The following is a 24,746-nucleotide window of genomic DNA, read 5'->3' as shown; positions in this document are numbered from 1 at the left end:
CCTCCCGCCTCCCCCCAGGCCTTCAGCACCCCTTGCCTGCATCCATGGGCCGGGCATATCTGCACATGAGGTCTTTGGTTGATTAAATCCCACCCAGCCACCCTCCCCCACCTCCCCTCCGAGATTCCCCACTCTGGTCCATGCTCCATGTTTCTGGTTCCACTCCGTGCATCAGTTTATTGCTTAGATTCCACAGGAGTGCAATCATGTGATCCTTTCTCTGACTGGCTTGTTTCACTTAGCATGATGCTCTCCGGGTCTCTCCATGCTGTCTCAAAGGATAAGAGACCCTTCTTTTTTACTGCTGCATAGTATTTCATAGTGTGAATGTACCACAGCTTTTTTATCCACTCATCTACCAATTAAACAAGATTAAAAATGTTTTAATTGCATAAACATAGTTAAAAATGGGGAATCGTGCATTTGAAAAACCCTTCGAATCGAAATATGCAATACTTAAAACTGAAAGAAGGGTTTTAGGGCAAATGTTATGGCCTAAGAAGGCACTAAGTTTTTGGATTTATAATTTAAAGAACTATATTTAATAATCCCAGACGCTTAAAATGGATAAAAGAAGAGACTGAGAAAGATCTTATTGTTAACTTTATTTTTATTGATACTATTACAGATAGATATAAGAACCACAACCATATTAAATCAAAAACCTGTGCACAGAAACAAGATGGAAAAAACATATCAAGATGTTAACCACACTCTTTGGATGATGGAAATATGGGTGTTATCTCTTCTACATTTCTGCAACTTCCAAGCTTCTATGATGAACACCTTCTGCGTTTACAATGGAAATATATGGAATAAAGGTGGATTACCAAGACACCATGATCAAGATCCTTCAAGGAGACCAAGACAAAACTCTTCACCGTAATCCCACAACCACACCACTATTTCTTAACGACCCTCCACATTTCTTCCCATCTTTGACTCTATGCATACTTATCATTAACGCCCTAACAATCACAGACTGGTGCACAGACAGATGTTAGTAGGAGCTGTTAGGTGCTGGGAATATGGGTGGATTCTTTTCTATTTGATTGAATTCCCCCAAATTCTGAGTATTATATTTGCAATGGGAAAATACATACATAAGATTTAATAGCAAAACACCAAAGATCACCCAAGGGATTTGAGACAGAATATTGAACCATTAATTCCACAACAACAACACTATGTTAATGAATCTCCACGCTTTTTCTCACTGAAGACTGGATGCTTACATGGTCAACATTCACCACACGTTTGTGCACTGGGACAAGATGGAGGAAACAGATCCAGATAGTCAGGTGTTGGGAACATGAGTGATGTTTTTTCTTTTCTAATTTGTTTTTTCTTTTCTAATTGTATCTTCCAATTTTTTTCCTCTGGGTATGTATTATGCTTGTGACAGAGGCATAATAAACTTTTTTTTTTTTTTAATCAGATCACTATTACTAAGGAACATTTGAAAACAAGGGTAATAGAAATCAACTTTGAATACACGTTTCGACACGGTTCTAATCATAAACTGTGCACAGAAATAAGAAACGATATATTAAAGGGTGGATCTGTCTTTGGACGGTGGGAATATGGTCTGTTTTTTTCCTCCACTTTTATTTTCCAGGTATTTGATAATGAGTACCAATTTTGTTCACAATGGAGAGGTGACTATAAACTTTTTAGTAACACTACCGTTAAGAACATCAAGGAATTTAAGAAAAATAATGCTCAACTAGAAGCCTACAACAACAACACAGCAGCTGTTGACTAAAAGCGTACGTTTTTAAACAGTTATAATTGCAGTATAAATATAATTCTGTATCCTGCTTTTTCCACTTAATATTCTGTAAATATATTTCCACGCTACTACATAACTCTGCATGATTATCTTTTTTAAAACAGCTGAGCGAGAATCAGATACGCTCACTTAATTGCTCTATCTTTTGGCATCGAGGTTGTTCCTAAGTTCTCACTAGCACGAGGCTGGAACGGACACCCTGACGTTTGGCGAGTGGCTTTCCGAGAAGGAGCCACCGATGGATGCTGCCAACGGGGAGGAACCCAAGTTCACCCCAGTGTTGGCCATGGCTCCCTTCTCCAGGGCCTTGCTGCTCCCGGATGCCCGTTCCAACCTCCGGCCTTTTTTTTTATGCAGCGGGCCCTCGCCGATGACATGCCCTCCAGATGGCCCCCTTCTAAGCTGCCCAGGCCGCATCCTCAGTGGCCCGGCCTTCCAATCCAGTCCAGATGTTTCCCTCTGTCCGGGTCCTCACCCTGCCAGGTCTGCTGCTGGGTAAGGACTCCCTTCTTTGGCTTACTCCTTCCCCTCTGCGCCCTCAGTCTCGCCACCTCTCTGGACTGGGGCGCTCCCTGCGGATCTGACACCCTCTCCTCTAGCCCTGACCACGCAGATGGAGGAGCGTGAGATCTGGGCACATTTTCCCAAACAAAGTATGGGCATGTTCTTTCTCAAATCATTCTGCTCTTATCCTTTGTTCACTTCTTCATCAGATCCACTTTCGAATTTTTTTTCCCAAATTTTCAAATTATTTTTCCAGTCAACTCAAAGCCGAAAAAAAAAAAGAGAAAAAAAAAAGAAAAAAAAAAAGAAAAAAAAGAAAAATCTCAATAGTCGTGACGCGAGGGGGAGGGGAAGCAAAAGGAGCACGTGGTCCACAGAAGACGACACGGGAACCACGAGCTGTGAGGTCGGTCTGGAACTGATGGGCATCAGACCAACCGGGCACTAATGACGGGTGGCTCCGAAGTCCTGGGGGAGGGGCGAAAGCAGGCAGAACGGCTGGTAACAAAACAAATTAAGGCTGCTGGGAACCTGAGTCCATGTTAAGCTTAGGTTGACTGTAAAGAAAGCTCTTCTTTCAAAAAAAAAAAAAAAAAAGAAAGAAAAGAAAAGAAAAAAAGGAAAAGAAAAGAGGCAGGGGCGGGGGCTGAGGGTCGGGCGGGTGAGGTCAGGAAGGGGGCGGTAAGAGAAAGCTCGGGGTGCGTGCTGCTCCTCATCACTTATGGCAGGAAGCGCGCCCAGAGCAGCGACAGCCGTCACCGGCGCCGCATTCACAGCCCGAGGCTCTGCTCGCGGTTCCGCCCTCGGTAGGCACTGGCGTGATCTAGTGATGGCTGCAGCCCACTCTCTCAAAGGCAAAGCAGCAAGGTGCACGGGGAAAGGCTGGGAGTTTGGGGACTCAGTAGCGCGCACACATTAAGTCGGCTAAACACACACACATGCTCACAGTATGTCTGCATGAGGATCACTGCGAGGTAGTGTGGCAAGGGGTCGACGGGGGTCACAAAGGGTCAATCCACAGGTCGCAAAAGGCTTTACAGCGTCAGGTGCCAAGGAGCTGGTGCAGGCATGATGGCCGAGAAGGAAGCTCAGAGAACGTCTCTTCTCAATCAGCACAGAGGAAAGGCCATGTGTCTTGCATGCCTACACCTTACAGGAGTATTTCAGGGTAAGGGAACAACACAGTTTCTCAAGGAGATACTCAAGGGGTGAAAATAATGCACAAGAAAGCTTTCACAGGAACGAAGGTATCTGGAGTATGGTGCTCATTTCCTCATCCCAAGAAGACGGAAGTGTACCACGGAGGTATCTCTGCACGGTAAACTGTAACTCTGGTGTCGTGAAGTCCAAGTTCCTGTGACCACTGTTGGCTACGATTTGCTATGATATGTACAGCTCAGGAAGAGGACAGGTAGGGCACAGAAGTATTTGGTTGGGGCTATTTCTGTAGTCTCCGGCCGCCTAGGACTGTCCCTCACGCTGACCACTAGGATGAAAGGGAAGGGTGTGCTGTGGCTTCCCCGCATGCGCGCACTGGAGTGTGCCGGGGGAGTTCAGACCAATGGAACCGCCGCCTCCTCCTCGGTTCCTCTCCATCCGGGCTGTTGAGTCAGAGTGTCCGGGCTGAGCTCAGTGTCCTGACGTGTGTGGGTTGCGGTGAGTTCTGGAGGGCAGGTCCTAAGGAAGGGGCGGCTTGCTGACCTCCCCGCTCTCAGCCGGTGTGGGTGTTCTGGTGCCGGGCCAGGGAGAGGCGGTCGTGGAAGAGCTGGCCGCAGACGTCACACTTGAAGGCCTTGTCGTCAGGCTTGTCGCTGCCGTGGGTGCTGGTGCTGGTGCTGGTGCTGGTGCTGGCGCTGGCGCTGGCGTGCCCGGCAGGGTGGGTGCTCTCCCCGAAGCCGTTTCCAGACTCAAAGATGATCACGCGGCCGTGGGTCTGGCGGTGGTCCCCGTAGGCCGAGGTGGTGGTGAAGGTTTCTCCGCATTCCCGGCAGTCGTAGTATGGCTCTTCAACCTGGATCTCTTCGTCGTCATCGTCGTCGTCGTCGTCGTCGTCGTCATCGTCGTCTTCCTCCTCCTCCGGGTCTTGGAATCCTGCGCCATCCGGCTCGTCGGCGTCCTCCTCGGGCTCTTCGGCCTTCCCCTCCAGCTCCTCCCCTCTCTCCTCGGGGTCTTCGATTCCCACGCCGTCCGGCTCGTCGGCATCCCCGTGCGGCTGTTCGGCCTCGCCGTCGGGCTGTTCGGCCTCGCCGTCGGGCTCCGCGGCCTCCCCCTCTGGCCCCTCGGCCTCTCCAGTGGGCTCGGCGGCCTCCACAGTGGGCTCGGCGGCCTCCACTTCCGGCTCCGCGGCCTCCACGTGGGAGCTCTGGATGCGCAGGACTTGGCGAGGAATGAGCACGTTGGCTTCCACCTGCGGGGCGGCTGCCGCTTGCTCCTCCTCCTCGTCCTCGTGGGACTTCTGGTGGCTGGGGAGCACCGTGTTGTGGATGAAGGACTGGCCACAGTCCTTGCACTCGAAGAACGGGGAGACCCCCTTGGGGGGCTCGGTGAGGAACGAGGTGTGCACGAAGGAAGCCCCGTAGTCGTAGGGCTCGGCATCCTTCTCGTGGACCTTCCTGTGCTCCCGCAGGGCGGCCCGGCTGGGGAAGGCCTCTCCGCACACGGCGCACTGGTGGCGCCTCTCCTCCTGGCTTCTCTGCAGCTGGGCGAAGGCCAGGCCCGCGCTGGCGGCCGCGCTGGCGGCCGCGCTGCCCCTCGGGGCCTGCTCCTGGGAGCCCGCTCCCGCGTGGAGGGCCAGGTGCTCGTTGAAGGCGGAGCCGTGGATGAAATCCTGCCCGCACACGTGGCACTGAAGGTACAGGCCTGGGGGACCGGCCTGGGGGGCCCGGAACCTCTGGGGGCTGATGAAGGGGTGCAGGAATGGCTCGCTGTATCTCTGGTGGCCGTAGTAGGGGTCTTGCTCATGCACTTTCTGGTGCTCGAAGAGGAAGGAGCTGTGGACGAAGGACTCGCCGCAGGCCGGGCACTCGAAGAGCTGCTCGCCGGTGTTCTCCCGCTGGTACTCGCTGACGGAGTGGGTGTGGGCGACGGACTGCGCGTACTCGCGCGTGTCCACGAGGTACTCTCTGCCGTGGACTTTCTGGTGGTCCTTCAGGTCGGCCCGGTCTGCGAAGCCCAACCCACAGTCCTTACAGCCGTAGATTGAGTCTTCAGAATCTTCCTCCTCCTCCTCTTCCGGCTCTTCGTACTCTGACCTGCCACGGCCTGCGCCCCGCACGACAGAGCCTCCGTGGAACTCCTCGCAGGCGTAGATTTTCTGATGCGGGCCGAGGGCCTCGGTGGCAGCGAAGCACTGCCCACAGTCCTTGCACCCTGGCACTGGGCGTGGGGCGTAGCTTGTCGGCGCTGGCTGTTCGGCACGGCTCATTCCCATGGGCTGTCGGGGATGGCTCGTCTGTGCCGGCTGTTGGATGGCGCTCCTCCCCCCTGGTTGCAGGGCGTGGATCAGCTCCACTGGCCGCCGACCGTAAGTCTCGACGGGCTCTTGGACATAGCTCATCTCCACCAGGTCTTCGAGGAAACTCTTCTTCCTGGGCTGCTGGATGCAGGTCATGCCTTCCGGCTGCTGGATGCAGGTCATGCCTGGCGGCGGCTGAATGCACGTCATGCCTGGCGGCTGCTGGATGCAGGTCATGCCTGGCGGCGGCTGGATGCAGGTCATGCCTGGCGGCGGTTGAATGCAGGTCATGCCTGGCGGCGGCTGCATGCAGGCCCTGCCTTCTGGCGGCTGCATGCAGGCCCTGCCTTCTGGCTCTTCGGCGTAGCTCTGCACGGGCTCTTTCACGAAACTCATGCCCACTATCTGCTCCAGCAAACTGCTCTGCCCTGGCTGCTGAATGCAGGTCAGGCCCTCTGGCTCCCGATCATAGCCCGCCTGCACGGCCCGGTCGGCGTAGCTGGTCCCGGGCGCGGCGGAGGCCAGGCTGCGGATGACCGAGCGCTCGTAGCCGGCGTTTCCCAGGGGCTTCCTCCGGTGGTGGGTCTTCTGGTGCTCCGCGAGGTCAGCGCTCCGGACAAAGGCTTCCCCGCACTCGGGACACTCGTAGAGCTTCTCGCGGGGGCGGACCGCTTCCGGCTCCCCGAAGGGCAGGGGGTGGACCGCCGAGGGCTCCCAGGCCCCGCGCTCGATGTTCTTCTTCTTGGCGCGAGCCTTCTGGTGCTCAGGGGCGCTGGCGCCCTCCATCTTTACCTCGGCGGCGCCCTCCGCGCCGAGGCTCCTCGGGGCCTCGGCAGCAGACACGCGGCGGATCACAGAGTCCTGGTAGTTGTTGTTCTTGTCCATTTCCTTCGGGCTGGCTCTGAGGAACGTCTTCTGCTGCTTGTCGTTCAGACTGGAGGCCCCTCCCCTCTCGTGCCTTTCCCTTGCGATGGGAACTCTGGGAAGTTTGAAGACGGGCGCGCTGTGGTTGACGGACCTCTCGTCCTTCTTCTCTTCGGAGGTCTCTCCGGCACGGGCTTTCTGCTCGGCGGCGCTGGCGCTGGTAATGGTGGATGTGGCCACCGCTTTCGGTTTGGCAAAAGTGGGCCCCACGGCACCGTAACTTTTCGGGGCTCCAGCAAAGGACAGGCTGAGAATGACAGACCTCTCGTTGAGCTTCCTCCCAAGGAGCTTCACGGACGCCTTCTGGCTGTCGTCGGGGTTGGAGCTGACGGCGAAGGCCCTCTCGTCCTCGTCCGCGGGCGGCCTCGTTATGGTGTGGCTCCGCCGGGACCCGGGGAAGGGCGCGCTGCGGATGACGGAGCTCCCGCAGGCCCCGCCCTCGTAGAGGTGGCTGCGCGGCGGCGCGGCGGGGGGCTCGCCGAAGCGGGGCGGCTGCCCGTAGGCGCCCGCGGCGCCCCGCACGCCGTAGAGCTGCTCCTGCAGGAAGGAGCCCGGGCGCCGCCGCGGGGGCTGCCCGGGGAGGAAGGCCTCCTCGGCCGCCTTGCCCTTGCTCTCACCCGGGCTGGCCCGGGAGTGGGCCTTCTGGTGGTCCTTCAGGGAGGAGCTCTGGCGGAAGGTCTCCCCGCACACCTTGCACGCGTACATCTTCTCCTTGGCCCCCAGGGCGTACATGCGCTGCAGCTCCTGGAAGGCCGGGCCGGGCTTGGGGCCCTCGCCCTCCTTGTCGTCTCTGCCGTGGGCTCTCTGCTGGTGCTCGGCCAGCGCGGAGCTGTGCAGGAAGCTCTCCTTGCACACCTTGCACTCGTAGAACTTGTCCTTCCCGTACATCCTCTGGAGCTCGCTGAAGGTGGGGCTGGGCAGGAAGGGCTCCTCGCTCTCGGCCTTCCCCTCGGCCTGGCGCTCCCGGGCGTGCAGCTGGCAGTGCTCGGCCAGCTCGGCGCTCCTGTGGAAGGCCTCCCCGCACTCCTTGCACTCGTAGCACCTGCCCCGGGCGGCGTTCCTGCGGTTGATGGAAGCGCTGCGGATGAAGGCCTCGCCGTACTCGTAGAGGTTCTCTCTGGTGTGCATGATCTGGTGCTCCACGAACTCGGAGATGACGGCGAACTCCCTCCCGCACTCGTCGCACACGTAGGGCATGGCCGCGAACTCGGGGGGCGGCACCTCGGAGGCGGGGGCGCTGAGGCCGCTCATGCTCAGGGCCTTCCTCATGTCGCTGCACTCAAAGGGCTTCTTCCGCGGGGAGCCCCTCTGCTCCTGCCCTGACCCCTTGGCGTCGGCGTCAAACTGATAGCGCCTCTTTCTCTCCAGAACCCTCTTTTTGGGAACCAGGTTGGGGTTACAATCGAAGGCCCCTCCCCCACAGGCGCTCCCCGCACAGGCGCTCCCGGCACAGGCCCGCTCCTGGATCACGGACTGTCTGTTCAGGTCGAGGTCTGGCCTCCTGGGGAGCCTCAGGAGCCCGTCGCTGGCTTCCCTGGCCCGTCCGGGCGCCGGGTTGCGCGAGGCATCCTGGTTGAACTTTTCCATGATGGCTCCGTGCGAAGGCTCCTCCTCGCAGATCCCACGGCGGTGGGTTGACTTCTTGGCTTCAGGCGTGGCTCCCAGACCTGGAGAGAAACACCGAGGGTGAGTGCCCCCTAGCTCCCGCGCTTGTGCAAAGCGACAGACAGGAGGTCTTCCGTGAAGGCGGTGCAGATACGATTGCTAAAGGCCTATCGGTGCAGCCGGTCCAGGTTTTAACAGACGAGATGCCGTGGGGGTGCACCTCTGCGGACATCATTGGCCTATGGTAACGCTCATTTCCCGTACCTCAGCCCAGAGCCTGAGCACGCTGAGTGAGGACTCACTGTATGTATGTACGTGTGTACGCATGTATGTACGCATGTATGTACGCATGTACGTGTGTGTATTCGTGCCATCTCGCCGATCCGAGTGGCCGCTGCGCATGTCTCCCTAGAGCTTACCTCGGCTGGTGCTGGGGTAGGCACTTCTCTGTGACCGTGAATGGCCTTGTGTCATGTGGGAGTGGCCATCGTCCTCGGCAAGCTGAAGCCCTGTTCACAATGATACGACAGCTCACACTCGAGTTGGGGACCAAGTCTCAGCACCATAAAGTGGTGTCTGCCCTTCGCTGAGCTGCCACACAGGAAGCAGCCCAGATCCAATCCTCTGGACGTTCTGTGCTCGCAGTTTCCCTTCCTCACTACCGTTCCTTAGCTCGTTCTAACCGGGAGGTGGTCCATCCTCCTGACTCCACCTCCACGTTCCTACCGAGGCCTCCCTGTCTCCCTACCTCCACTGCATCCTTTTAGGCTCCGCCTACTTCCTGAGGCCTCTTCCCTGCCTCTCCTGCAAACAGGAGCTCCTCCGGGCTCCCTGCCTCACTCAGGCCTCTGCAGCTCCCTCCGCGGCGCCAGACCCTCGGCGGCAGCCTGCTCCCCCGAGCCAGGCGACTAGGCGGGCACCCGGGAGTCAGCGTCCCGCTCCGAGTGTGTCGCAGCCTCTGCGGTCACCGCCTGGGAGAGGACCGGCGCTGGGCAGTGCCTTCTCCGTGTCCCCCAGAACCAGAGGATTTCTGAACAACAGAAACCTCTTCATTTATGTTTCTGCTTTGAGTGCTTTCAAAGCTTTGATTCCCCCGGACGTCCGGACAGACCACGGTGGGAAGAGGAGAGAGGAGGGGGGCGGGCGCTCTGTGCCTGCAGGGGCAGCGGCTCACCCAGTAAGAGCAGCTTCTGGTAGTTCTCCATGTTGTCCTTGATGGAGTTCTGAGCCTTCCGGTCCTCGGTCAGCTTCACCATGTCCTCGTATGACATCGCGTCCTGAAACAGCAAACACAGACGCTCAGGGTCCCGTCGGAGGGGCGCGCAGCGAGAGCAGGACGCTGGCGACACGGGAGCTACGACATACAAAGGCGGCAGGAGTGCTCACAGCGTTTGGGGTTCTGAGTGGTCCAGGTCAAGGTTAACTAGGGGCCTACTTTGTACCTACCTTGGCGCTATAGTCTGAGGAAGATCCAAAAGACGCATGACACACATTCCTTGCCCTCATGCAGCTTATAATTTGGTTGGAGAGAAAAGACTCGTGAAACAATTAGAGAACAATAAGCAGCAAAGTGGGTACAGACATCAGTGCTAGTGGGCTTAGTGGAGGCACAGGTCGGGGGCTGGAGAGTGAGCCAAGGTTTGTAGAGAGCCTTGGGGGGCATTCGGGGGTGGGCAATATTGTGACACAGAGAGAGGGGGATGCTGGGAAAGCTTCACCAGGCTAACCATCAACTACACATGGCATGTGCGGGGAACAGGAAGAAAGTGTGTTTCAGCAGACATCTGGTCAGGAAGTGTGACAGGCCTCCCACCCCTGCGCACGCGCGCGCACACACGCGCGCACACACACACACACACACACACACGCTTTGCACAACACGGCTACACTGCGGGCTCCTCTGGGCATGTAGGAATTCCAAATAAGCCGGGGAGGCGGAGGGCTTAAGCGCTAAGTGCCTTCCATTCACAGCTGTCTGCTGTGTTCTAATGGGTCCTTTCCTTAGAAAATTTTTAAATTCTCTGTATTACTCAGTCTTCTATACAGAATCTTCCGGAACCTTTTCTCACTGCTGCACCGAACATGGCTGCTCTCAGAGGGCGTGGTCCGGGAGCACAGCACCAGGCTGCGGCGCGCCGAGGGAGGGAGGGGGACCGAGCACAGCACCAGGCTGAGGCGCGCCGAGGGAGGGAGAGGGACCGAGCACAGCACCAGGCTGAGGCGCGCTGAGGGAGGGAGGGGGACCGAGCACAGCACCAGGCTGCGGCGCGCCAAGGGAGGGAGGGGGACCGAGCACAGCACCCGGCTGAGGCGCGCTGAGGGAGAGGGACCGAGCACAGCACCAGGCTGAGGCGCGCCGAGGGAGGGAGGGGGACCGAGCACAGCACCCGGCTGAGGCGCGCCGAGGGAGGGAGGGGGACCGAGCACAGCACCAGGCTGCGGCGCGCTGAGGGAGGGGGACTGAGCACAGCACCAGGCTGAGGCGCGCCGAGGGAGGGGGACCGAGCACAGCACCAGGCTGCGGCGCGCCGAGGGAGGGAGGGGGACCGAGCACAGCACCCGGCTGAGGCGCGCCGAGGGAGGGAGGGGGACCGAGCACAGCACCCGGCTGCGGCGCGCCGAGGGAGGGAGGGGGACCGAGCACAGCACCCGGCTGCGGCGCGCCGAGGGAGGGAGGGGGACCGAGCACAGCACCCGGCTGAGGCGCGCCGAGGGAGGGAGGGGGACCGAGCACAGCACCAGGCTGCGGCGCGCCGAGGGAGGGAGGGGGACCGAGCACAGCACCCGGCTGAGGCGCGCCGAGGGAGGGAGGGGGACCGAGCACAGCACCCGGCTGAGGCGCGCCCAGGGAGGGAGGGGGACCGAGCACAGCACCCGGCTGAGGCGCGCCGAGGGAGGGAGGGGGACCGAGCACAGCACCAGGCTGCGGCGCGCCGAGGGAGGGAGGGGGACCGTCGGGAGCCCACCCGTTTCAGAGCCGTGGGAAGGGAGGGTGGAGGGAGGGCGGTGGCATGTGGAGCCCAGCGGCCTGGGGAACAGGAAGCTCAGGCCTCGGGTTCGTCTGTGAAACGGGGAGAAGGGCCTCGGCCCGCCTGGCCGTGCTGTGGGGGAGGGCAGGCTGCTCTCAGGGGCGTGTGGTTTACACAGGGAAGTGCCTTCTGGAAAGACACTGGTGATGTGGATAGCACACTGCTGGGGGCAGCATGGACGTACAGCTCCCAGCGAGCTCACACACGCCCCGGTCTGACACTGAACCCCAAAGGGCGAACACGCCTCGCTCTGGGTCTGTCCCGTGGCCTCCAGGGAGAAGAGAACCAGAGAAAAGGGGCTGCATGGGGAGGTGCGTCTTTGGGAGACACAGGAGCACAGGCACCGGACTTGGAGGGGAGCGAGCGGCCGTGCCGGGGACGGGCACCAAAACCCGCCGGAGAGGCGGCCAGGAGCCCGCGCCTCTCCGGGGCTGGCGAGAACCTCGCACGAGGTGGCCCGAAGGAGCCGAGGGTCCGGGCCCGAGGGCAGGGCCAAGGGGAGGGCTTTTCCTGTCTGCCTCCATCTGCCCCATGGGACGGTGATAAATGCACGTCACACCCGGACGGCGATGCGCTGTGACAGCAGCTGCTGCTTCGGTGTGGACTGCGCATCAGCACTCGGGGGAGCCTGCAGCGCTCCCTCTGCGTTGTAATCCCCAGTGGGACCCCCAGCTGCAAAACTGCACCCAGTCCCGCAGGAGCGGCTGCTGGGGCGGGGCGGGGCGCAGGCACCACGAGGAGCCCCTGAGCAGGAGGGAGGCCTCTGAGCCCCGGAGGAGCGGTCACTCCGGCCACTGGCCGCTCTGGGGACAGACCTGGGACCCGTCCAGGAGTAGCGGGGGCTCCCGGCCCAGGCGGGGTCTTAGGGGCGCGCGCACACACACACACACACACACACACACACACACACACGCTCTGTGCCAGGACGAGCGCGGGAGCGGACACACACCTGGGACTGCAGCTCGCACTGCATCATGAGGCTGCGGCGGCGGCGCCCTCTCTCCAGGGCCATGTTCCGCTCCATCGTGGCGGGCAGGGAGAGGTCCCGGTGGAACAAGCCTGCGGAGAGCGGCCGTGAGGCAGGGCAGGGCAGGGCAGGGCAGGGCCTGGCCCCTGGTGCGGGCGGCCGGACCGGCTTACCTCTCCGGAGGATCCTGTAGGGCCAGCGCTCCCGCACGGCCAGCTCTCTGCTGCGGGCCCTGCGCTCCCGCTCCCGCAGGCGGGCGCGCTCCCAGGCCCGGCCCCGGTCCCAGGCGCGGTCCCAGGCGCGGTCCCAGGCGCGGTCCCAGGCCTGGTTCCAGGCTTGGTCCCTGTCCCAGGCTCGCTCTCGGTCCCAGTCCTGGTCCCAGTCCCGGTCCCGTTCTCCTGCGAAAGCCAGACACGGGGGTGAGCACAGCGCTGACGTGTCCCCCCAAGCTTACTTCAGAAGCTCCGCCCCTGCAGACACTCCCATCGGTTCCCCAGGCCGTCCAGGGCCAAGTCCACCTCCAGGAAGATGGCCGCCAGCCCCTCGGCCTCCTTACCGAGCCTCTCGGTGTGCACCCTCCCCCGAAGCCACGCTCCTTTAAAAAGGTCACCGAGCAGCCTGGCTGGTGTGACTCCGTGGCCCAGGGCTGACTGTGAACTAGGAGGTCAATCTGATTCTTGATCAGGCCGTATGCCTCCTCCCCCCCCCCACCCCGTTACGGGTTCAACCTCTGGTGTGGGGCGTGGAGGCGGCCGATCAATGACTCCTATCATTGATGTTCCTATCTCCTTCTCCCTTCCCCTCTGAAACCAATAAAAATATATAAAAAACGAGGACTGATTTTTGAAGAATTGTCCACGTTCTCTGAAGGACTTCAGCAGTGAGACAGCGATGGAGCCCCGCCCGCCTGGGCAGGCTGCGGGTGGGGCTTGAACAGCCACTGCCACCTTCCAATGGCAAACGCTGCCACCCCGAAGGTACCCTCCCGCATGCCACTCCGTGGCAGGCCACGTGGGTATAAAAACGCCGATCTGTCATCAGTGAGCCTGCGCCCCCCTCAGATCTCGGAGCAGCCGCGCCTGCCTTGGGGACGGGGACGGGGCGGGGGCGGGCCCCCTCAGGGGCCCCGATGCCACAGTGTACCTTCGGCCATGGCAGCCGCGGCTGCAGCCCGCCCAGTTCGGTACTCAGTGGAGAAATAGGGGGTGCGCGGCGGGCGGAAGTCTGCTCCGTTCCGGTTCATGTTGTCTTCGCCCTGGGCGTCACTGTCGTCTACGAGGACATGGCGCCCGCTTAGTGCCGGCCACCCCCTGCCCACCCTCTCGCGTCCCCCCGTGCCCCACCGCACCCCACCTCCCGGGACCGCCTGGTGGGAACTGGGCTGTGCCCACTCCTGCCTCGCCCCCAGGCCTACCACACCCTCCGGTCTCCAAAAGGGAGCCGGGCCCCGGTTGGTAGCTCAGTGGTTGGAGCTCCAGCCCAAGGACAGAGGAGTCCTGGGTGGGTTCCTGGCCAAGGGCCCGCACAGCTCCGCTGCAGGTTCCCAGCCCAGGAGGGGCCTGTGAGGGAGGCACCCACAGGTGGCTCTGGCTCACGTCCATGTTTCCTCCCCCCGCCCCCCTTCCACTCTAGAAATCTATGGAAAAAATGCCCTCGGGTGGAAGATTAAAAAAAAAAAAGGGAGCCGGGGCCACAGCACGAGACACGTGAGGCTCCTCATGGGCCCTCGCCCTGGGCGTCACCCTCCCTCCCACCTCAGGGGGCGGCTGGTTTGTAGCCCTGTGCTTCTGCTCCCCAGCCCCCCCCCCCATCCCACGCTGGCCGTCCCGGGGAGGGCGTGGCCAGCAGCAGTGGGCGTGGCCAGCAGCAGTGGGCGTGGCCAGCAGCAGTGGGCGTGGCCAGCAGCAGTGGGCGTGGCCAGCAGCAGTGGGCGTGGCCCGCTCCGCCTCACCTTCCGGCTCGTACATCTCCTTGTACAGCTCCAGGAGGGACACGAGCTTCTCGCAGGTCTGCGGCCGCCGGGCCTGCACCCAGGGCCGGATCCTGGCGGGGAGGATGCTCAGGTACTGCTCGAGGACCAGGAGCTCGATGATCTCCTCCTTGGTGTGGATCTCCGGCTGCAACCAGTCGAGGCAGAGGTTTCGGAGTTTGAGCAAGGTCTTGCGGGGCCCTACGTATTCCACATAGAGGAAATTCCGAAACCTCTGGTGAGAAAACTCAGAGTCAGTCGGACTTCCTCCTACGATGGCATGCGGGTCCTGAGCCAGGTCACTGTCTAGCTCGTATGGGTCTGGGGCCCAGGACTTCTTGATTTTGCCGAAGTAAAAGCGCCTTGGCGGCAGCATCTTTCTAGAGAAAGCGGTCAGCTGAGCAACCGAAACGGGTGACGGGAAGAACGCAGCAGCCGTGAAGCCAGTGGGGACCTGCGGAGCGCAAGGAGACACACGTGCCGGGGTGAGGCCCGGCGGCCTGCGGGGGAGGGCGTCAGCACGCCTCTGCAAAAAGGCGGGGGGGGGGGGGCAAGCGGTGCGTCATCCCCACCCCCACCCCCAGAAACACACACACACACACACACACACACACACACACAGGACCCAGGCACAGGCATGCCTCTGGGCACCGCATGCATTGAAGGAGTCAGGTCGCTACTGATGGGCTTTTGTTTTGTTTAAAACAGATATATTTCCATTGATTTCAAAGAGGAAGGGAGAGGGAGAGAGAGAGAAACATCAATGATGAGAATCATTGATCAGCTGCCTCCTGCACGCCCCCTATTGGGGATCAAATCTGAAACCCAGGCCTGTGCCCAAACCAGGAATCAACCCATGACCTCCTGGTTCATAGATGGATGTCCAACCACTGAGCCACACCGGTCAGCACTACTGACTGGTTTTATGATCCTGGGCAATTTACTCTGAGTCTTGGCATCTGCCCAGATTCTGCAAACGAGGAACCAGAGACCACCCCCGTTTGAGGACCATGAAGCTTCCATAAGCCAGAATGGCTGAGAGGCTCACCACCCGCCCTGGCAGGTGTGGCTCTGTGGATAGAGCATTGGCCTGCGGACTAAAGGGTCCCGGGTTCAATTCACAGGCCCGGGTTGTGGGCTTGATCCCAGGGTGGGGCGTGCCGGAGGCAGCTGACCCATGATTCTCTCTCATCATGGATGCTTCTATTGCCTCCGCGTTTGTTGCGTGCTACCCTGGTGTGAAGTGGGCAACACGTGAGAAAATCTCAGGTTGGGGCTGCGTGAACTTATGGGCTTTCCTTCTAGAGAAGAAGAAAACCACGCACGACACACGGTCTTTTAAAAGGGTAGCTGCATGTTTAAAATTAAGCTGCCCAGCGGTGTGGCTCAGTGGTTGAATGCTGACCTATGAACCAGGAGGTCAGGGTTCGATTTTCCATCAGGGCACAAGCCCAGGTTTCTGGCTCATCCCCAGTGTTGGGGCGTGCAGGAGGCATCCAATCAGTGATTCTGTCTCATCATCAATGCTTCTCTCTCTCTCCCCCTCTGAAGTCAATTTAAAAAAATGTATTTTAAAAAAATATTGTTTTGTTTTAATATGTCTAAAGGGGAAAAGGAGTTCCAATCGTTTGGGAGTCAAGGCGGTGGGCGCGGTCCCACGCCCTCCTGCTGTCATGGCTACGCTCTGCTGGAGATGCGCACCAGCATGGTGCCCGCCCGGCCCCTGCGGCCCCGCCCTCCTGGAGGAGGGGTGGCAGCGCCAAAGGCACTGGAAGCAGCGGACAGCAAGTGTCCTGGCTGAGCACTGGCTCAGAGGGCGGCCTCGGCGAGGGCGGAGGCCTCCGGGAGGGGGAAGAGCACGGAGCCCTGCCCGCCGGAGACAAAACCGGGTCCCCGACAAGATCCAGCCCAGCCTCTCAGGGACAGCGGGACCCGCTCAGGCATGCAAGTCACCTGTTGGGACAGATCCTCTCTGGAACTTCCGAACAAGCCACTACGCACAGGAACAGTCAAAATGCCAGCGACCTGCAGACATTTCACAGGAAGAGATACAAGACGAGTGACCAAGGAAGAAACGTAAAAAAAAAAAGTGCCCAAGACCCATCCTCCAAATGGTCATTGGGGGTGAGGTCTTTTCCATCGCCTTCAACAAAAGACCATTTACTGTGTCACATGCACCCACTGGGAGAAGGAAACAGAACACCTTTGGGTTTTTCTCTGTGAAACCAGGCGAAGGTTAGCACTAACGCACTCCGACCACTCGCTCAAGGAAAGAGGCGTGAAGACTGAACACTGTCCTCACTGAACATCGTTCTAGAGTGTGAGCTAATTACAAAGAAACACATCTAAGGCATAAAGAAAGGTGTAAAACTGTCATTCTCTTACGAACCAATTGGGGGATGTTATAACTTAATAAGGAAATAACTTATAACAGACTCCTTAAATATGTGTCAACAATCCTTTTTCTAAGTGGGAGGAGCTCCAATATGAAAAAACAGCACCTCCATAAATGAAGCTACAATAAACCAGAGGCACCTCCCCAAATTAAAGTATATCATCTCATGGAATTTCCAAGCATGCTGGTGGGAACTGCACAGCGGCTCTACTGTAACCTGGAAGAATTCCATTTAGAGCAATATTCTGAGGATTTGTTATGTCAAAAGGCCAACAAGCCAAACAGGACATTTAAGAAATATATATATTTTCTGTTCTGGACACTCTTGTAGAGCAGGCGTATGTCGTAAATCGCCGTAAACGCAGTGAGCAGTAACACGTCTTACTGCGACTCTTCAAGAGAGGGGCGTAAAGGTTAGTGCTTTACAAGTGTATTTGACCATGGGATTCTTTTATTTTATTTTTTCCATCACCAAGAAATAGTTGGATAAGTCTTGGGGTAAGAAAGTTATTTTACAGTATGATGCCTAAAGGCAGAAAGATGACATGGAAATAAGAAGTGATGGTCTTGCCTACACCAAAAAGCCAAAGAAAGAAAAAATCAAAAGAAAATCACTTGCAATTTATGACAGGAAGGCTGACCCATTTAAGAATCATAATAAGTTAACTATACATAGTTGAGTAGGCAGTAGTCTATGGAAATGGCACTGGAACATAGTAAGGGATATGTAGATTTTTTTTCAATAAGTAGGAAAAGGAAAACTAGCCAATCATTAATTTGAGGTGGGAGATCATACCATATATGAAAATGCTGAATCTAAAATAAAAATGAAATAAAATTTTTATCACCTAGGAGCAGGAAAAGGTGTTTTTTTAGACTGAACTTATTAATTTTTTTTTAAATTTTTAAATTTTCATCTTAGTCAATTGATTGGGGTGACATTGATCAATATTAATATTCTAGAGGCCCGGTGCATGGATTTGTGCACCAGTGAGGTCCCTTGGCTGGCTTGCATGGGTCGGGCCGAAACCGGCTCTCCAACACCCCCCGAGGGGGTCCCAGATGGTGGAAGGGTGGTCATGGGTGATACACCCTAAAATCGGGCTTCCTCCCCCTGGTCCAGAGTGCATCGCTCGATAACCACAGCTGCCAAGTAACAGCAGCTCAGCAGCTCCTGCACTGAGTGCCCTGCCCCCTGGTGGTCACTGCGTGTCATAGCTACCGGTCTGAGCATCTGCCCCCTGGTGGTCAGTGCGCATAATGACTGCTTAGCCTTTTATATAGATATAGATATTGAAGGTATATAGATATAGATATAGACACCAGTATGAGTGTCTGCCCCCTGGTGGTCTGTGCACATCATGACCACTTAGCCTTTTATACATATAGATACCAGTCTGAGCTTCTGCCCCCTGGTGGTCAGTGAGCATCATGGTCACTTAGCCTTATATATACAAATAAACTAGAAGCTCAGTGCATGAAATTCATGCATCGGGGGGCCCTCAGCCCAGCCTGTGCCCTCTCACAATCTGGGACCCCTGGGGGGATGTCCTACTGACAGCTTAGGCCTGCTCCCCGGGAGCAGTCAGACATCAGCTTGCCGTGGAGGCGGGATAGTGCACTTACCCACTGCCGTGACCCTAAATCCAAGCCACCACCTTTCCCTCAGACCTGAGGGTGGCCTCCTGGCACCCACCGTTTCAACCTTCCCCTTCTGAACCCTGCAACCAGATGACATGTTAAACACAAGAATCTGATCATTGTGTTCCTGCCCCGGTTCGAGGTCGCAGTGGCTTCCTGTGGGCTGCAGCTCCAGCCACGTGCTCACCTGTCCCCCACGTCCATCCAACGCCGACCGAGTCCTTCCTTCGCTCCAGGAGTGCTGGGCTGTGGGCTCCTCTCCCGTTCCCTCAGAAACGCCCACGTCTCCTCTCCCAACACCCCCCTCCCACACTCCCGCCCGCCGCCCTTCAGGGCTCAACCTGCATGCCCCCGGCTCCCTCCGGGAGGCCCTACACGGCCTCCGGGTTAAGGCAGCTGCCCACGGCGAGTGCCTGAGTCTCAGCATCACGTGCTCAATGCCTTTCGTTACTTAACACGCTGTGAGCGCCAGGGACACACCTGCTTTCCCCGGGGGCAGGTTTGTGGTGACTAGGGACTCGTGCTTCTTCAATTGCCCAGCGAGAGAGAAAGAGGAGGCGCGAGGGGGTAGCTGATGGTGGGAAGAGTGAGGGTACCACAAAGCGTGGCTCGAGGCCAGGCAGAATGTCCAGCGAACACGGGACCTACCAGGAGTGTGTGTGTGTGTGTGTGTGTGTGTGTGTGTGTGTGTGTGTTTTCTGAGAGCACTAAGGGTGCTGCGGCCGTGCGGGTGGGCCACGGGTGCGAGGAGGAGGAAGGGGGTGGCGCCACCCGGCGAGAAGTCAAGTTCGCTCACCTGGACTCGGCCACCTGGCGCTGGGATTAGCCAGCCGTCTGGGAAGAGGGCAGAAGATGGAGAAGGCAGAACTGGGGAAGGAAAGGAAAACATGAGCCGTCATGTGGGCTTTGCCATGACCAGGTTCCTCCTGAGGGGGGGAGGGTGGTGACGGCATCAGCAGCCCCTTCCTCTCGGGCACTCACAGGGCTCAGGGGAGACCAGGACAGCCCTCCCGGGTGGCAGGGCCACATGCTCTTGGGGCCCTGGCTGTCCCCTGGGCTGTCAACTTCAGAAGCCCGCCTACTGGCTGGATGGCACTGCCACTCGCTGCAGGCAAAGGCCGTGGGGCGGGGGGGGCACGTGGCTGAGAAGGCACGGTTATTCACTGCCAATGACAGGCCAGGGACTGGGTGTGGCACCTCACTTTTATTGTCTCTTGTTGACCCTCACCACGTGCTCTCGCCTCATAGAAAAGCAGAGGCCCTGAGGACTCAATCTCAGAGCTCATGGCCAACTATTACAGATCAGACTTTGGGGGTAAAAAATCGACTTTTGTTTCCCATGCACACCACGTGGGATAATGGCGTGGGTGCCCCTCAGAGAAGGGAGGTGAGGCTCCGGTGCTGCCATTTAATGGCTGGCGATGCAGGGCCGGACCCTGAGCTCCACCGCGTGTATGTAAGTGACGGGAAGCGCCCAGCTCCCATAGACCCTTGTTGCTATGGTCACATTATGCTGGGGCAGTGCTATCATCAGCGAATCTTACAGAGCCTTGCCTTGCTCCCGGTGGGCTCTGCTAACGCTATCACTAGCGGGTGTAAGCTTAAAAAAAAAAAAAAAAAAAAAAAAACTTTGGGGAGGGAGGGCATGTATGGAAGTGGGGGGGCAACGGTAGGATATGTACACATATAATACCTTAATAAAAAAAATTTAAAAATAAATAAATAAAAAACTCAGCCCGGGAAGCGGGTCCTGCAGCAAGTGCCACACCGCATATGGCTGTGCGCATGCGTGGCCGCTGCCCGCCCGAGGCTGCCCTCCCAGCAGGAAACCCCGCCCCATGCGGATAGGCCCCGCCCCCGCCCGCCCCCCACCTCCCTACCCCGCCCCCACCTCCCTACCCCGCCCCCAGGCCCGCCCCCCACCTCCCTACCCCGCCCCCAGGCCCGCCCCCAGCAGAGCCGCCTCCCGCCCTCCGCCCCCGCCCCCTGGTGGCCATCCTCGCGCCACAGTCCCGCCCCTGCAGGCCCGCCCCTGCCTGCCCCCACCTCCCTACCCCGCCCCCCGCCTCTCATGCCCGCCTCGGCCCGCCCCCAGGCCCGCCTCCAGCAGAGCCGCCTCCCGCCCTCCGCCCCCTGGTGGCCATCCTCGTGCCAGTCCTGCCCCTGCAGGCCCGACCCTTCCCGCGAGGCCTGCCCGGGCCCTCGGGCCCCCACACGCCGCCGCCTCCGTTCTCTCCTAAGTGACCCCCAGAACTGTGAGGTGAACCTGGCCCCCCACTTCTGGCGCGGCTCTGGCGCCCCTCAGAGGGAGCAAGGCTCTTGCCGCCATGACGCGCGGCCACGTAAGATGGCGCCACTGCGGCGAGCGCGCTGCTGGCCGCTCTGCGCCTGCGCAGCAGGGACCGCGGAGGCGGCTCGGAGCCTGCAGCCGCCCCCCCCCGCCCCCCGCCCGCAGCCCCTCCGCCCTACCGCCCTCCGAAGGGCGCCTTGTGCAGTAAGCCTTGGCTGCGGCCTCCGGGCTGCCCCCAAAGCCCCGCCATCCCTCAGGAGAGGGCTGTTCTGGAAGCCTCTGGCCGCCAGCGGACAGGGCCAGGGCGGGCCGGGGTCTGCAGCGCCACCTGTCACTCAGGACAGCGCGGCCCCGCCCTCGCCCCGCCCCCGCGGCCCGCCCCACCGCCACTCAAGATGGCGCTTGCGCAGATGGCCTGGCGGACGTGGTGCTGGTGGGCGGGGCTCCCCAGGCCCTCCCAAGCCCCGCCCCTGCAGCGTACCTCATTTATTCATCACGGGGCGGGGCCGGCCCACCCTGGGCTCCACCCCGGCTGGGCCACTAGATGGCGTACGCGCAGTCAGCCTCTTAAGGGCCAACGGGCACCGCAAGATGGGTTGGGTCTGCGCCTCCCACCATCCGTCACTCAAAATACGTCACCCTCTCAGGCCCGCCCTCTGCAGCCCCGCTGTCATTCAAGATGGCGCCTGCGCAGTAAGCCTCATCGGCCACCTGTCGGCCCCCAGAGCGCGGGAGCGCGCAGGACTGCAGCCCCCACCCGTCACTCAAAACACGCAGCCCCGCCTCGGGCTCCGCCCCTGCAGCCAGCCACGCTGTCACTCAAGATGGTGCCTGCGCAGTCTGCCTCAGCGGACACCTGTGGGCCAGCATAGCGCCAGAGGAGGTGGGCTAAGGAGCCCCGCCCTCGGGCCCGCCCCTGCAGCCTGCCCTCCTGCCATTCATGAAGGCACCTGAGCAAAAGGCTTCCACCTATCAGACAACTTACAGGGCTGCAGGGCACCGGTCCCGAACGATCACAGAGCCACCTGTGCGATGCCCCTCGGCTGCTCCCCCACCGCTACACCCCCAGCCAGAAAATGCAGCCAGACACACCCCAGGGTAAACACAGCCCTGAAAAGTCTACCAGGGCCGCGGTGAGCCTCAGAAGCTCGCCCTCCTCACACATGGGCATACAGACAGCCTGTATCCCTGTCGCTCCAGACAGACGGTTCCATGGCGGCAACAGCCATGGCAAACTGCAGACACTGTGCCTGCGCACCAGATGCCACACGGGCTCCGCCGACAAATCGGACACTATCCTTGGCTCTATCTGAGTCAGAGCTCAGACCCCATCCTAGTCAGGCTGGGACCGTCACAGCCAGAAAGGTACTAGACAGGCAGGACCCGCGCAGCCTTTCACCGCTGCAGCCGCCACAGCCCGCGGCCCCGGCCCTGCGGCCAGCCAGCAACACTGCGCCTGCGCGGCAAACCTCAGCTGCCCCCATCAAAGATGGCGCCGTGGTGGGCGGGGCCCCGAGGCCGTCAGAGCCCACAGTGGCTGTGACGACAGCCCTCGGCCCCGCCCCAATCTGCAGTTAACCAATCAGGATAGCGCCTGCCCCCAATCTGCCGCTAACCAATCAGCACAGCGCCTGCCCAGCAAGTCGCCTATAGCGATCATGTTGCCATGGCAGGTGGGGGCGCCAGCCCGACGCCGTCACAAGAACAGAACCCGCTGGCGTCACAGCGTTTGGACCGCCTCCTGCAGCCCTTAGCTCCTCCCACGGCCACTGCGGCAAATCGAGCTCCGCCCCTAAACGCTGCAAGGATGCGAGGCGGCCCCAGAGCAGGGACCGCCTGGGATGAGGGTCCAGCCCCGCAGCCCGCAGCCCGGGAAAGCGGGCGGACCCAGAGACCTCGCCACCCACTCGGCAGCGACCGGCCGCCGCCTGGACGCCCACCCGGGCAGGCTGGCCGTGACAGGAGCCCGTCAGCACCGCAGCCATCGCGTGCCTGTCCCCCACCTATATCGCGGCAACCCGCCGCCTCCCTCCTGTCCCCCACCTACATCGCGGCAACACAGAGCGGCCATCCCCCCCGCTCCCGCTGTCCGCGCTTATATCGCGGCCATCCCCCCCGCTCCTGTCTGCGGCCGCTTATATCGCGGCAAACCCCCCGCTCCGCCTGTGGCCGCTTATATCGCGGCAAACCCCCCGCTCCGCCTGTGGCCGCTTATATCGCGGCCATCCCCCCGCTCCTGTCTGCGGCCGCTTATATCGCGGCAAACCCCCCGCTCCGCCTGTGGCCGCTTATATCGCGGCAAACCCCCCGCCCCGCCTGTGGCCGCTTATATCGCGGCAAACCCCCCGCTCCGCCTGTGGCCGCTTATATCGCGGCAAACCCCCCGCTCCGCCTGTGGCCGCCTGCATCGCCGCAACATAGCGCGGCATCCCTGACCCCGCGCCGCTTGCGCCGGGCGGCCGGCCGCACCAGCTGGCGCCGCCGCGGACCCCCGCCCGCCCGCCGAGGGCTCGGCTCCGGCGGCGGGACCCGGCGGCGGGCGTGGGCGGGCGGACTCACCTCGCCGCCCCGCGCCGCAGGCGCAGCCGCCGGCCGCACGGCCAGCGAGGCGCAGCCGCACCGGCTAGCGCACCCGCACGGTCCCGTGTGCCCGCAGGCGCCACCAGCCCCGGGTGGACATGTCCGCTCCTCCGCTCCGACCAGGTCCTCCGGCTCCGCGTCTGCGGCGGGCGCTGCCCGCTCTACTTGTGCGGCTCTCCGCAGGGGCGGGGCCGGCGCCGGCCAATCGGCGCCGCGCGCCACCCGGGCGCCCCCCGCGGCGCCCCCGGGCGCTGCCAATCAGCGCGCCGTTGCCGAGGCTACCGCTTGGCGCCAGGGCCGCAGGCTGACGTCAACTGAGCCCACGCGAGGGGCCCAGACAGGGGTCTGGAGGAGGGTGGGGGGGTGGGGGGGGGGGGGGGGGGGGCTGCGCGCCCCCGACACAAAGAAACGGGGTGCAGAGAAACCCACTGACGCCTCCCGAATGCGCCACTGCCGCGGAGAGAAAACCCGGCGGCGGCGGGGTGGGGGGATCACGTATATTTGTCCAAAAATGTAAATCCGAAAACACGCACACACACACACACACACATGTATGTTGGGCTGTGAAGACAGGCGAGCGGGAGCCAGGGCTGCTGTCTGAGACACACGGCAGGCATGCGGGGCTCACGTGTGCGTCCGTGAGCGCCCTGGACCCCGGACACAGACCCCCGCGCCGGGGGACCGGGGACCGCCGTCCGCAGAACATGCCCGCGGCCGCGGCGCTCCCAGGCAGCACCCCGAGCGGAGCCCGCGGAGCCCGCGGAGCGCCGGCCGGAGCCCGCGGCGGGGCCCGCGGCGGCGCGGCGCTGGCAGGTGGCGGCGGGGCGCGGCGGGACCGGGCGCCCCGGGGCCGGGACAGAGGCGGCGGCGGCGCACGCACAGGCGGACCCGAGCCGGTGAGTGTTTCCGTTCGGCTGTGAGCATGCACCCCGCGCCGCGGGCACACCTGTGGAAAGGGCGCCGGGACCGGGGACCGGGGACCGCTGACCGGCCACCCACCGCGGGGACGGGGATGGGGTGCGGGGAGGAGGGGACGAAGGACGGGTTTTCCCCTCGCCGCCCCGTCCCGCTGGCGCGTCCCCGCCAGAATGCGCATTTCTGTCCTAGCGGGAACATCGGGAACATCGATGAATTAGAAAAGCCGTTCATGTGGCCTCCGAGCCCAGCGATTCGCTTTCAAGGAACGAAGCGGAGGGAAGCGGGCGGGGACTGGGCTTCTCCGCAGCCTGTTCCCGGGCACGTTTATGGGGAGATGTGCGGGCAGGGGAGCCGAACATGTCCGTGGATCACGCTGCAATGTGGTGCGGCCGGTGCGGATTTTAAAGCGGATTTTTTTTTTTTTTCATTAGACCGTTATTTACCAAAAGCAGGTCCCTGACAGCACGCGGAACGGAGCCCCGGTTACGGTGTGCGTTAGTGAGTTTGGGGTAAACAGTCGGATCTCTGCCTGGCACGGACAGGATGGCAGTGGCTGCTTGCCGCATTGGGATGCTCCTGGCTGGGGCGGCGGGGACCCACACTCGGGCCTCCCAGGGTCTCCTCTCACCGCAGTGCCCCCCCCCCCCCAGGTTTGAGGCGCCCCTAAAGGGGCTGCGG

At 60.7% G+C, this 24,746-nt stretch overlaps 1 protein-coding gene across 4 annotated transcripts; it reads right to left on the bottom strand.

Annotated features, from left to right (window-relative positions):
* Nucleotides 1-592: 592 nt before the first annotated feature.
* On the bottom strand, nt 593-23,281 carry PEG3 (paternally expressed 3). 4 transcript variants are annotated; one of them, XM_045580374.1, is made up of 11 exons: nt 23,130-23,281; nt 19,077-19,147; nt 16,198-16,269; nt 14,227-14,698; nt 13,467-13,547; nt 12,449-12,673; nt 12,258-12,367; nt 9,454-9,556; nt 8,699-8,788; nt 6,071-8,341; nt 593-5,935 (listed from the first exon to the last, which is right to left on the bottom strand). In XM_045580374.1, the coding sequence occupies exons 4-11, from the start codon at nt 14,618-14,620 to the stop codon at nt 4,008-4,010; spliced, it is 5,202 nt and encodes a 1,733-aa protein (XP_045436330.1). In that variant the 5' UTR covers nt 14,621-14,698; nt 16,198-16,269; nt 19,077-19,147; nt 23,130-23,281; the 3' UTR covers nt 593-4,007. The 4 variants fall into 4 exon arrangements, with proteins under 4 accessions (XP_045436330.1, XP_045436329.1, XP_045436331.1 ...); XM_045580373.1 differs by lacking the exon at nt 23,130-23,281 and adding an exon at nt 20,750-20,864 and having other exon boundaries at nt 13,419-13,547; XM_045580375.1 differs by lacking the exons at nt 12,258-12,367; nt 12,449-12,673; nt 13,467-13,547; ... (2 more) ...; nt 19,077-19,147; nt 23,130-23,281 and adding an exon at nt 9,726-10,068.
* Between the last annotated feature and the right edge of the window lie 1,465 nt (nt 23,282-24,746).

This window comes from Pipistrellus kuhlii, unplaced genomic scaffold, assembly GCF_014108245.1.
Source record: "Pipistrellus kuhlii isolate mPipKuh1 unplaced genomic scaffold, mPipKuh1.p scaffold_m20_p_123, whole genome shotgun sequence".
NCBI classification, from domain to species: Eukaryota; Metazoa; Chordata; class Mammalia; order Chiroptera; family Vespertilionidae; genus Pipistrellus; species Pipistrellus kuhlii.
The sequence above is the reverse complement of the archived record's forward strand: the minus strand, read 5'-3'. Positions and strand labels throughout refer to the sequence as shown.

Excerpts from the sequence above, each read along its gene's own strand:
- PEG3 (XM_045580373.1), bottom strand. The coding sequence starts at position 14,620 with ATGCTGCCGCCAAGGCGCTTTTACTTCGGCAAAATCAAGAAGTCCTGG. Across the intron at positions 12,674-13,418 it reads CGCGGCTGCCATGGCCGAAG|GAGAACGGGACCGGGACTGG; the intron begins GTACACTGTGGC and ends TGGCTTTCGCAG. Across the intron at positions 12,368-12,448 it reads CTACAGGATCCTCCGGAGAG|GCTTGTTCCACCGGGACCTC; the intron begins GTAAGCCGGTCC and ends CGCTCTCCGCAG.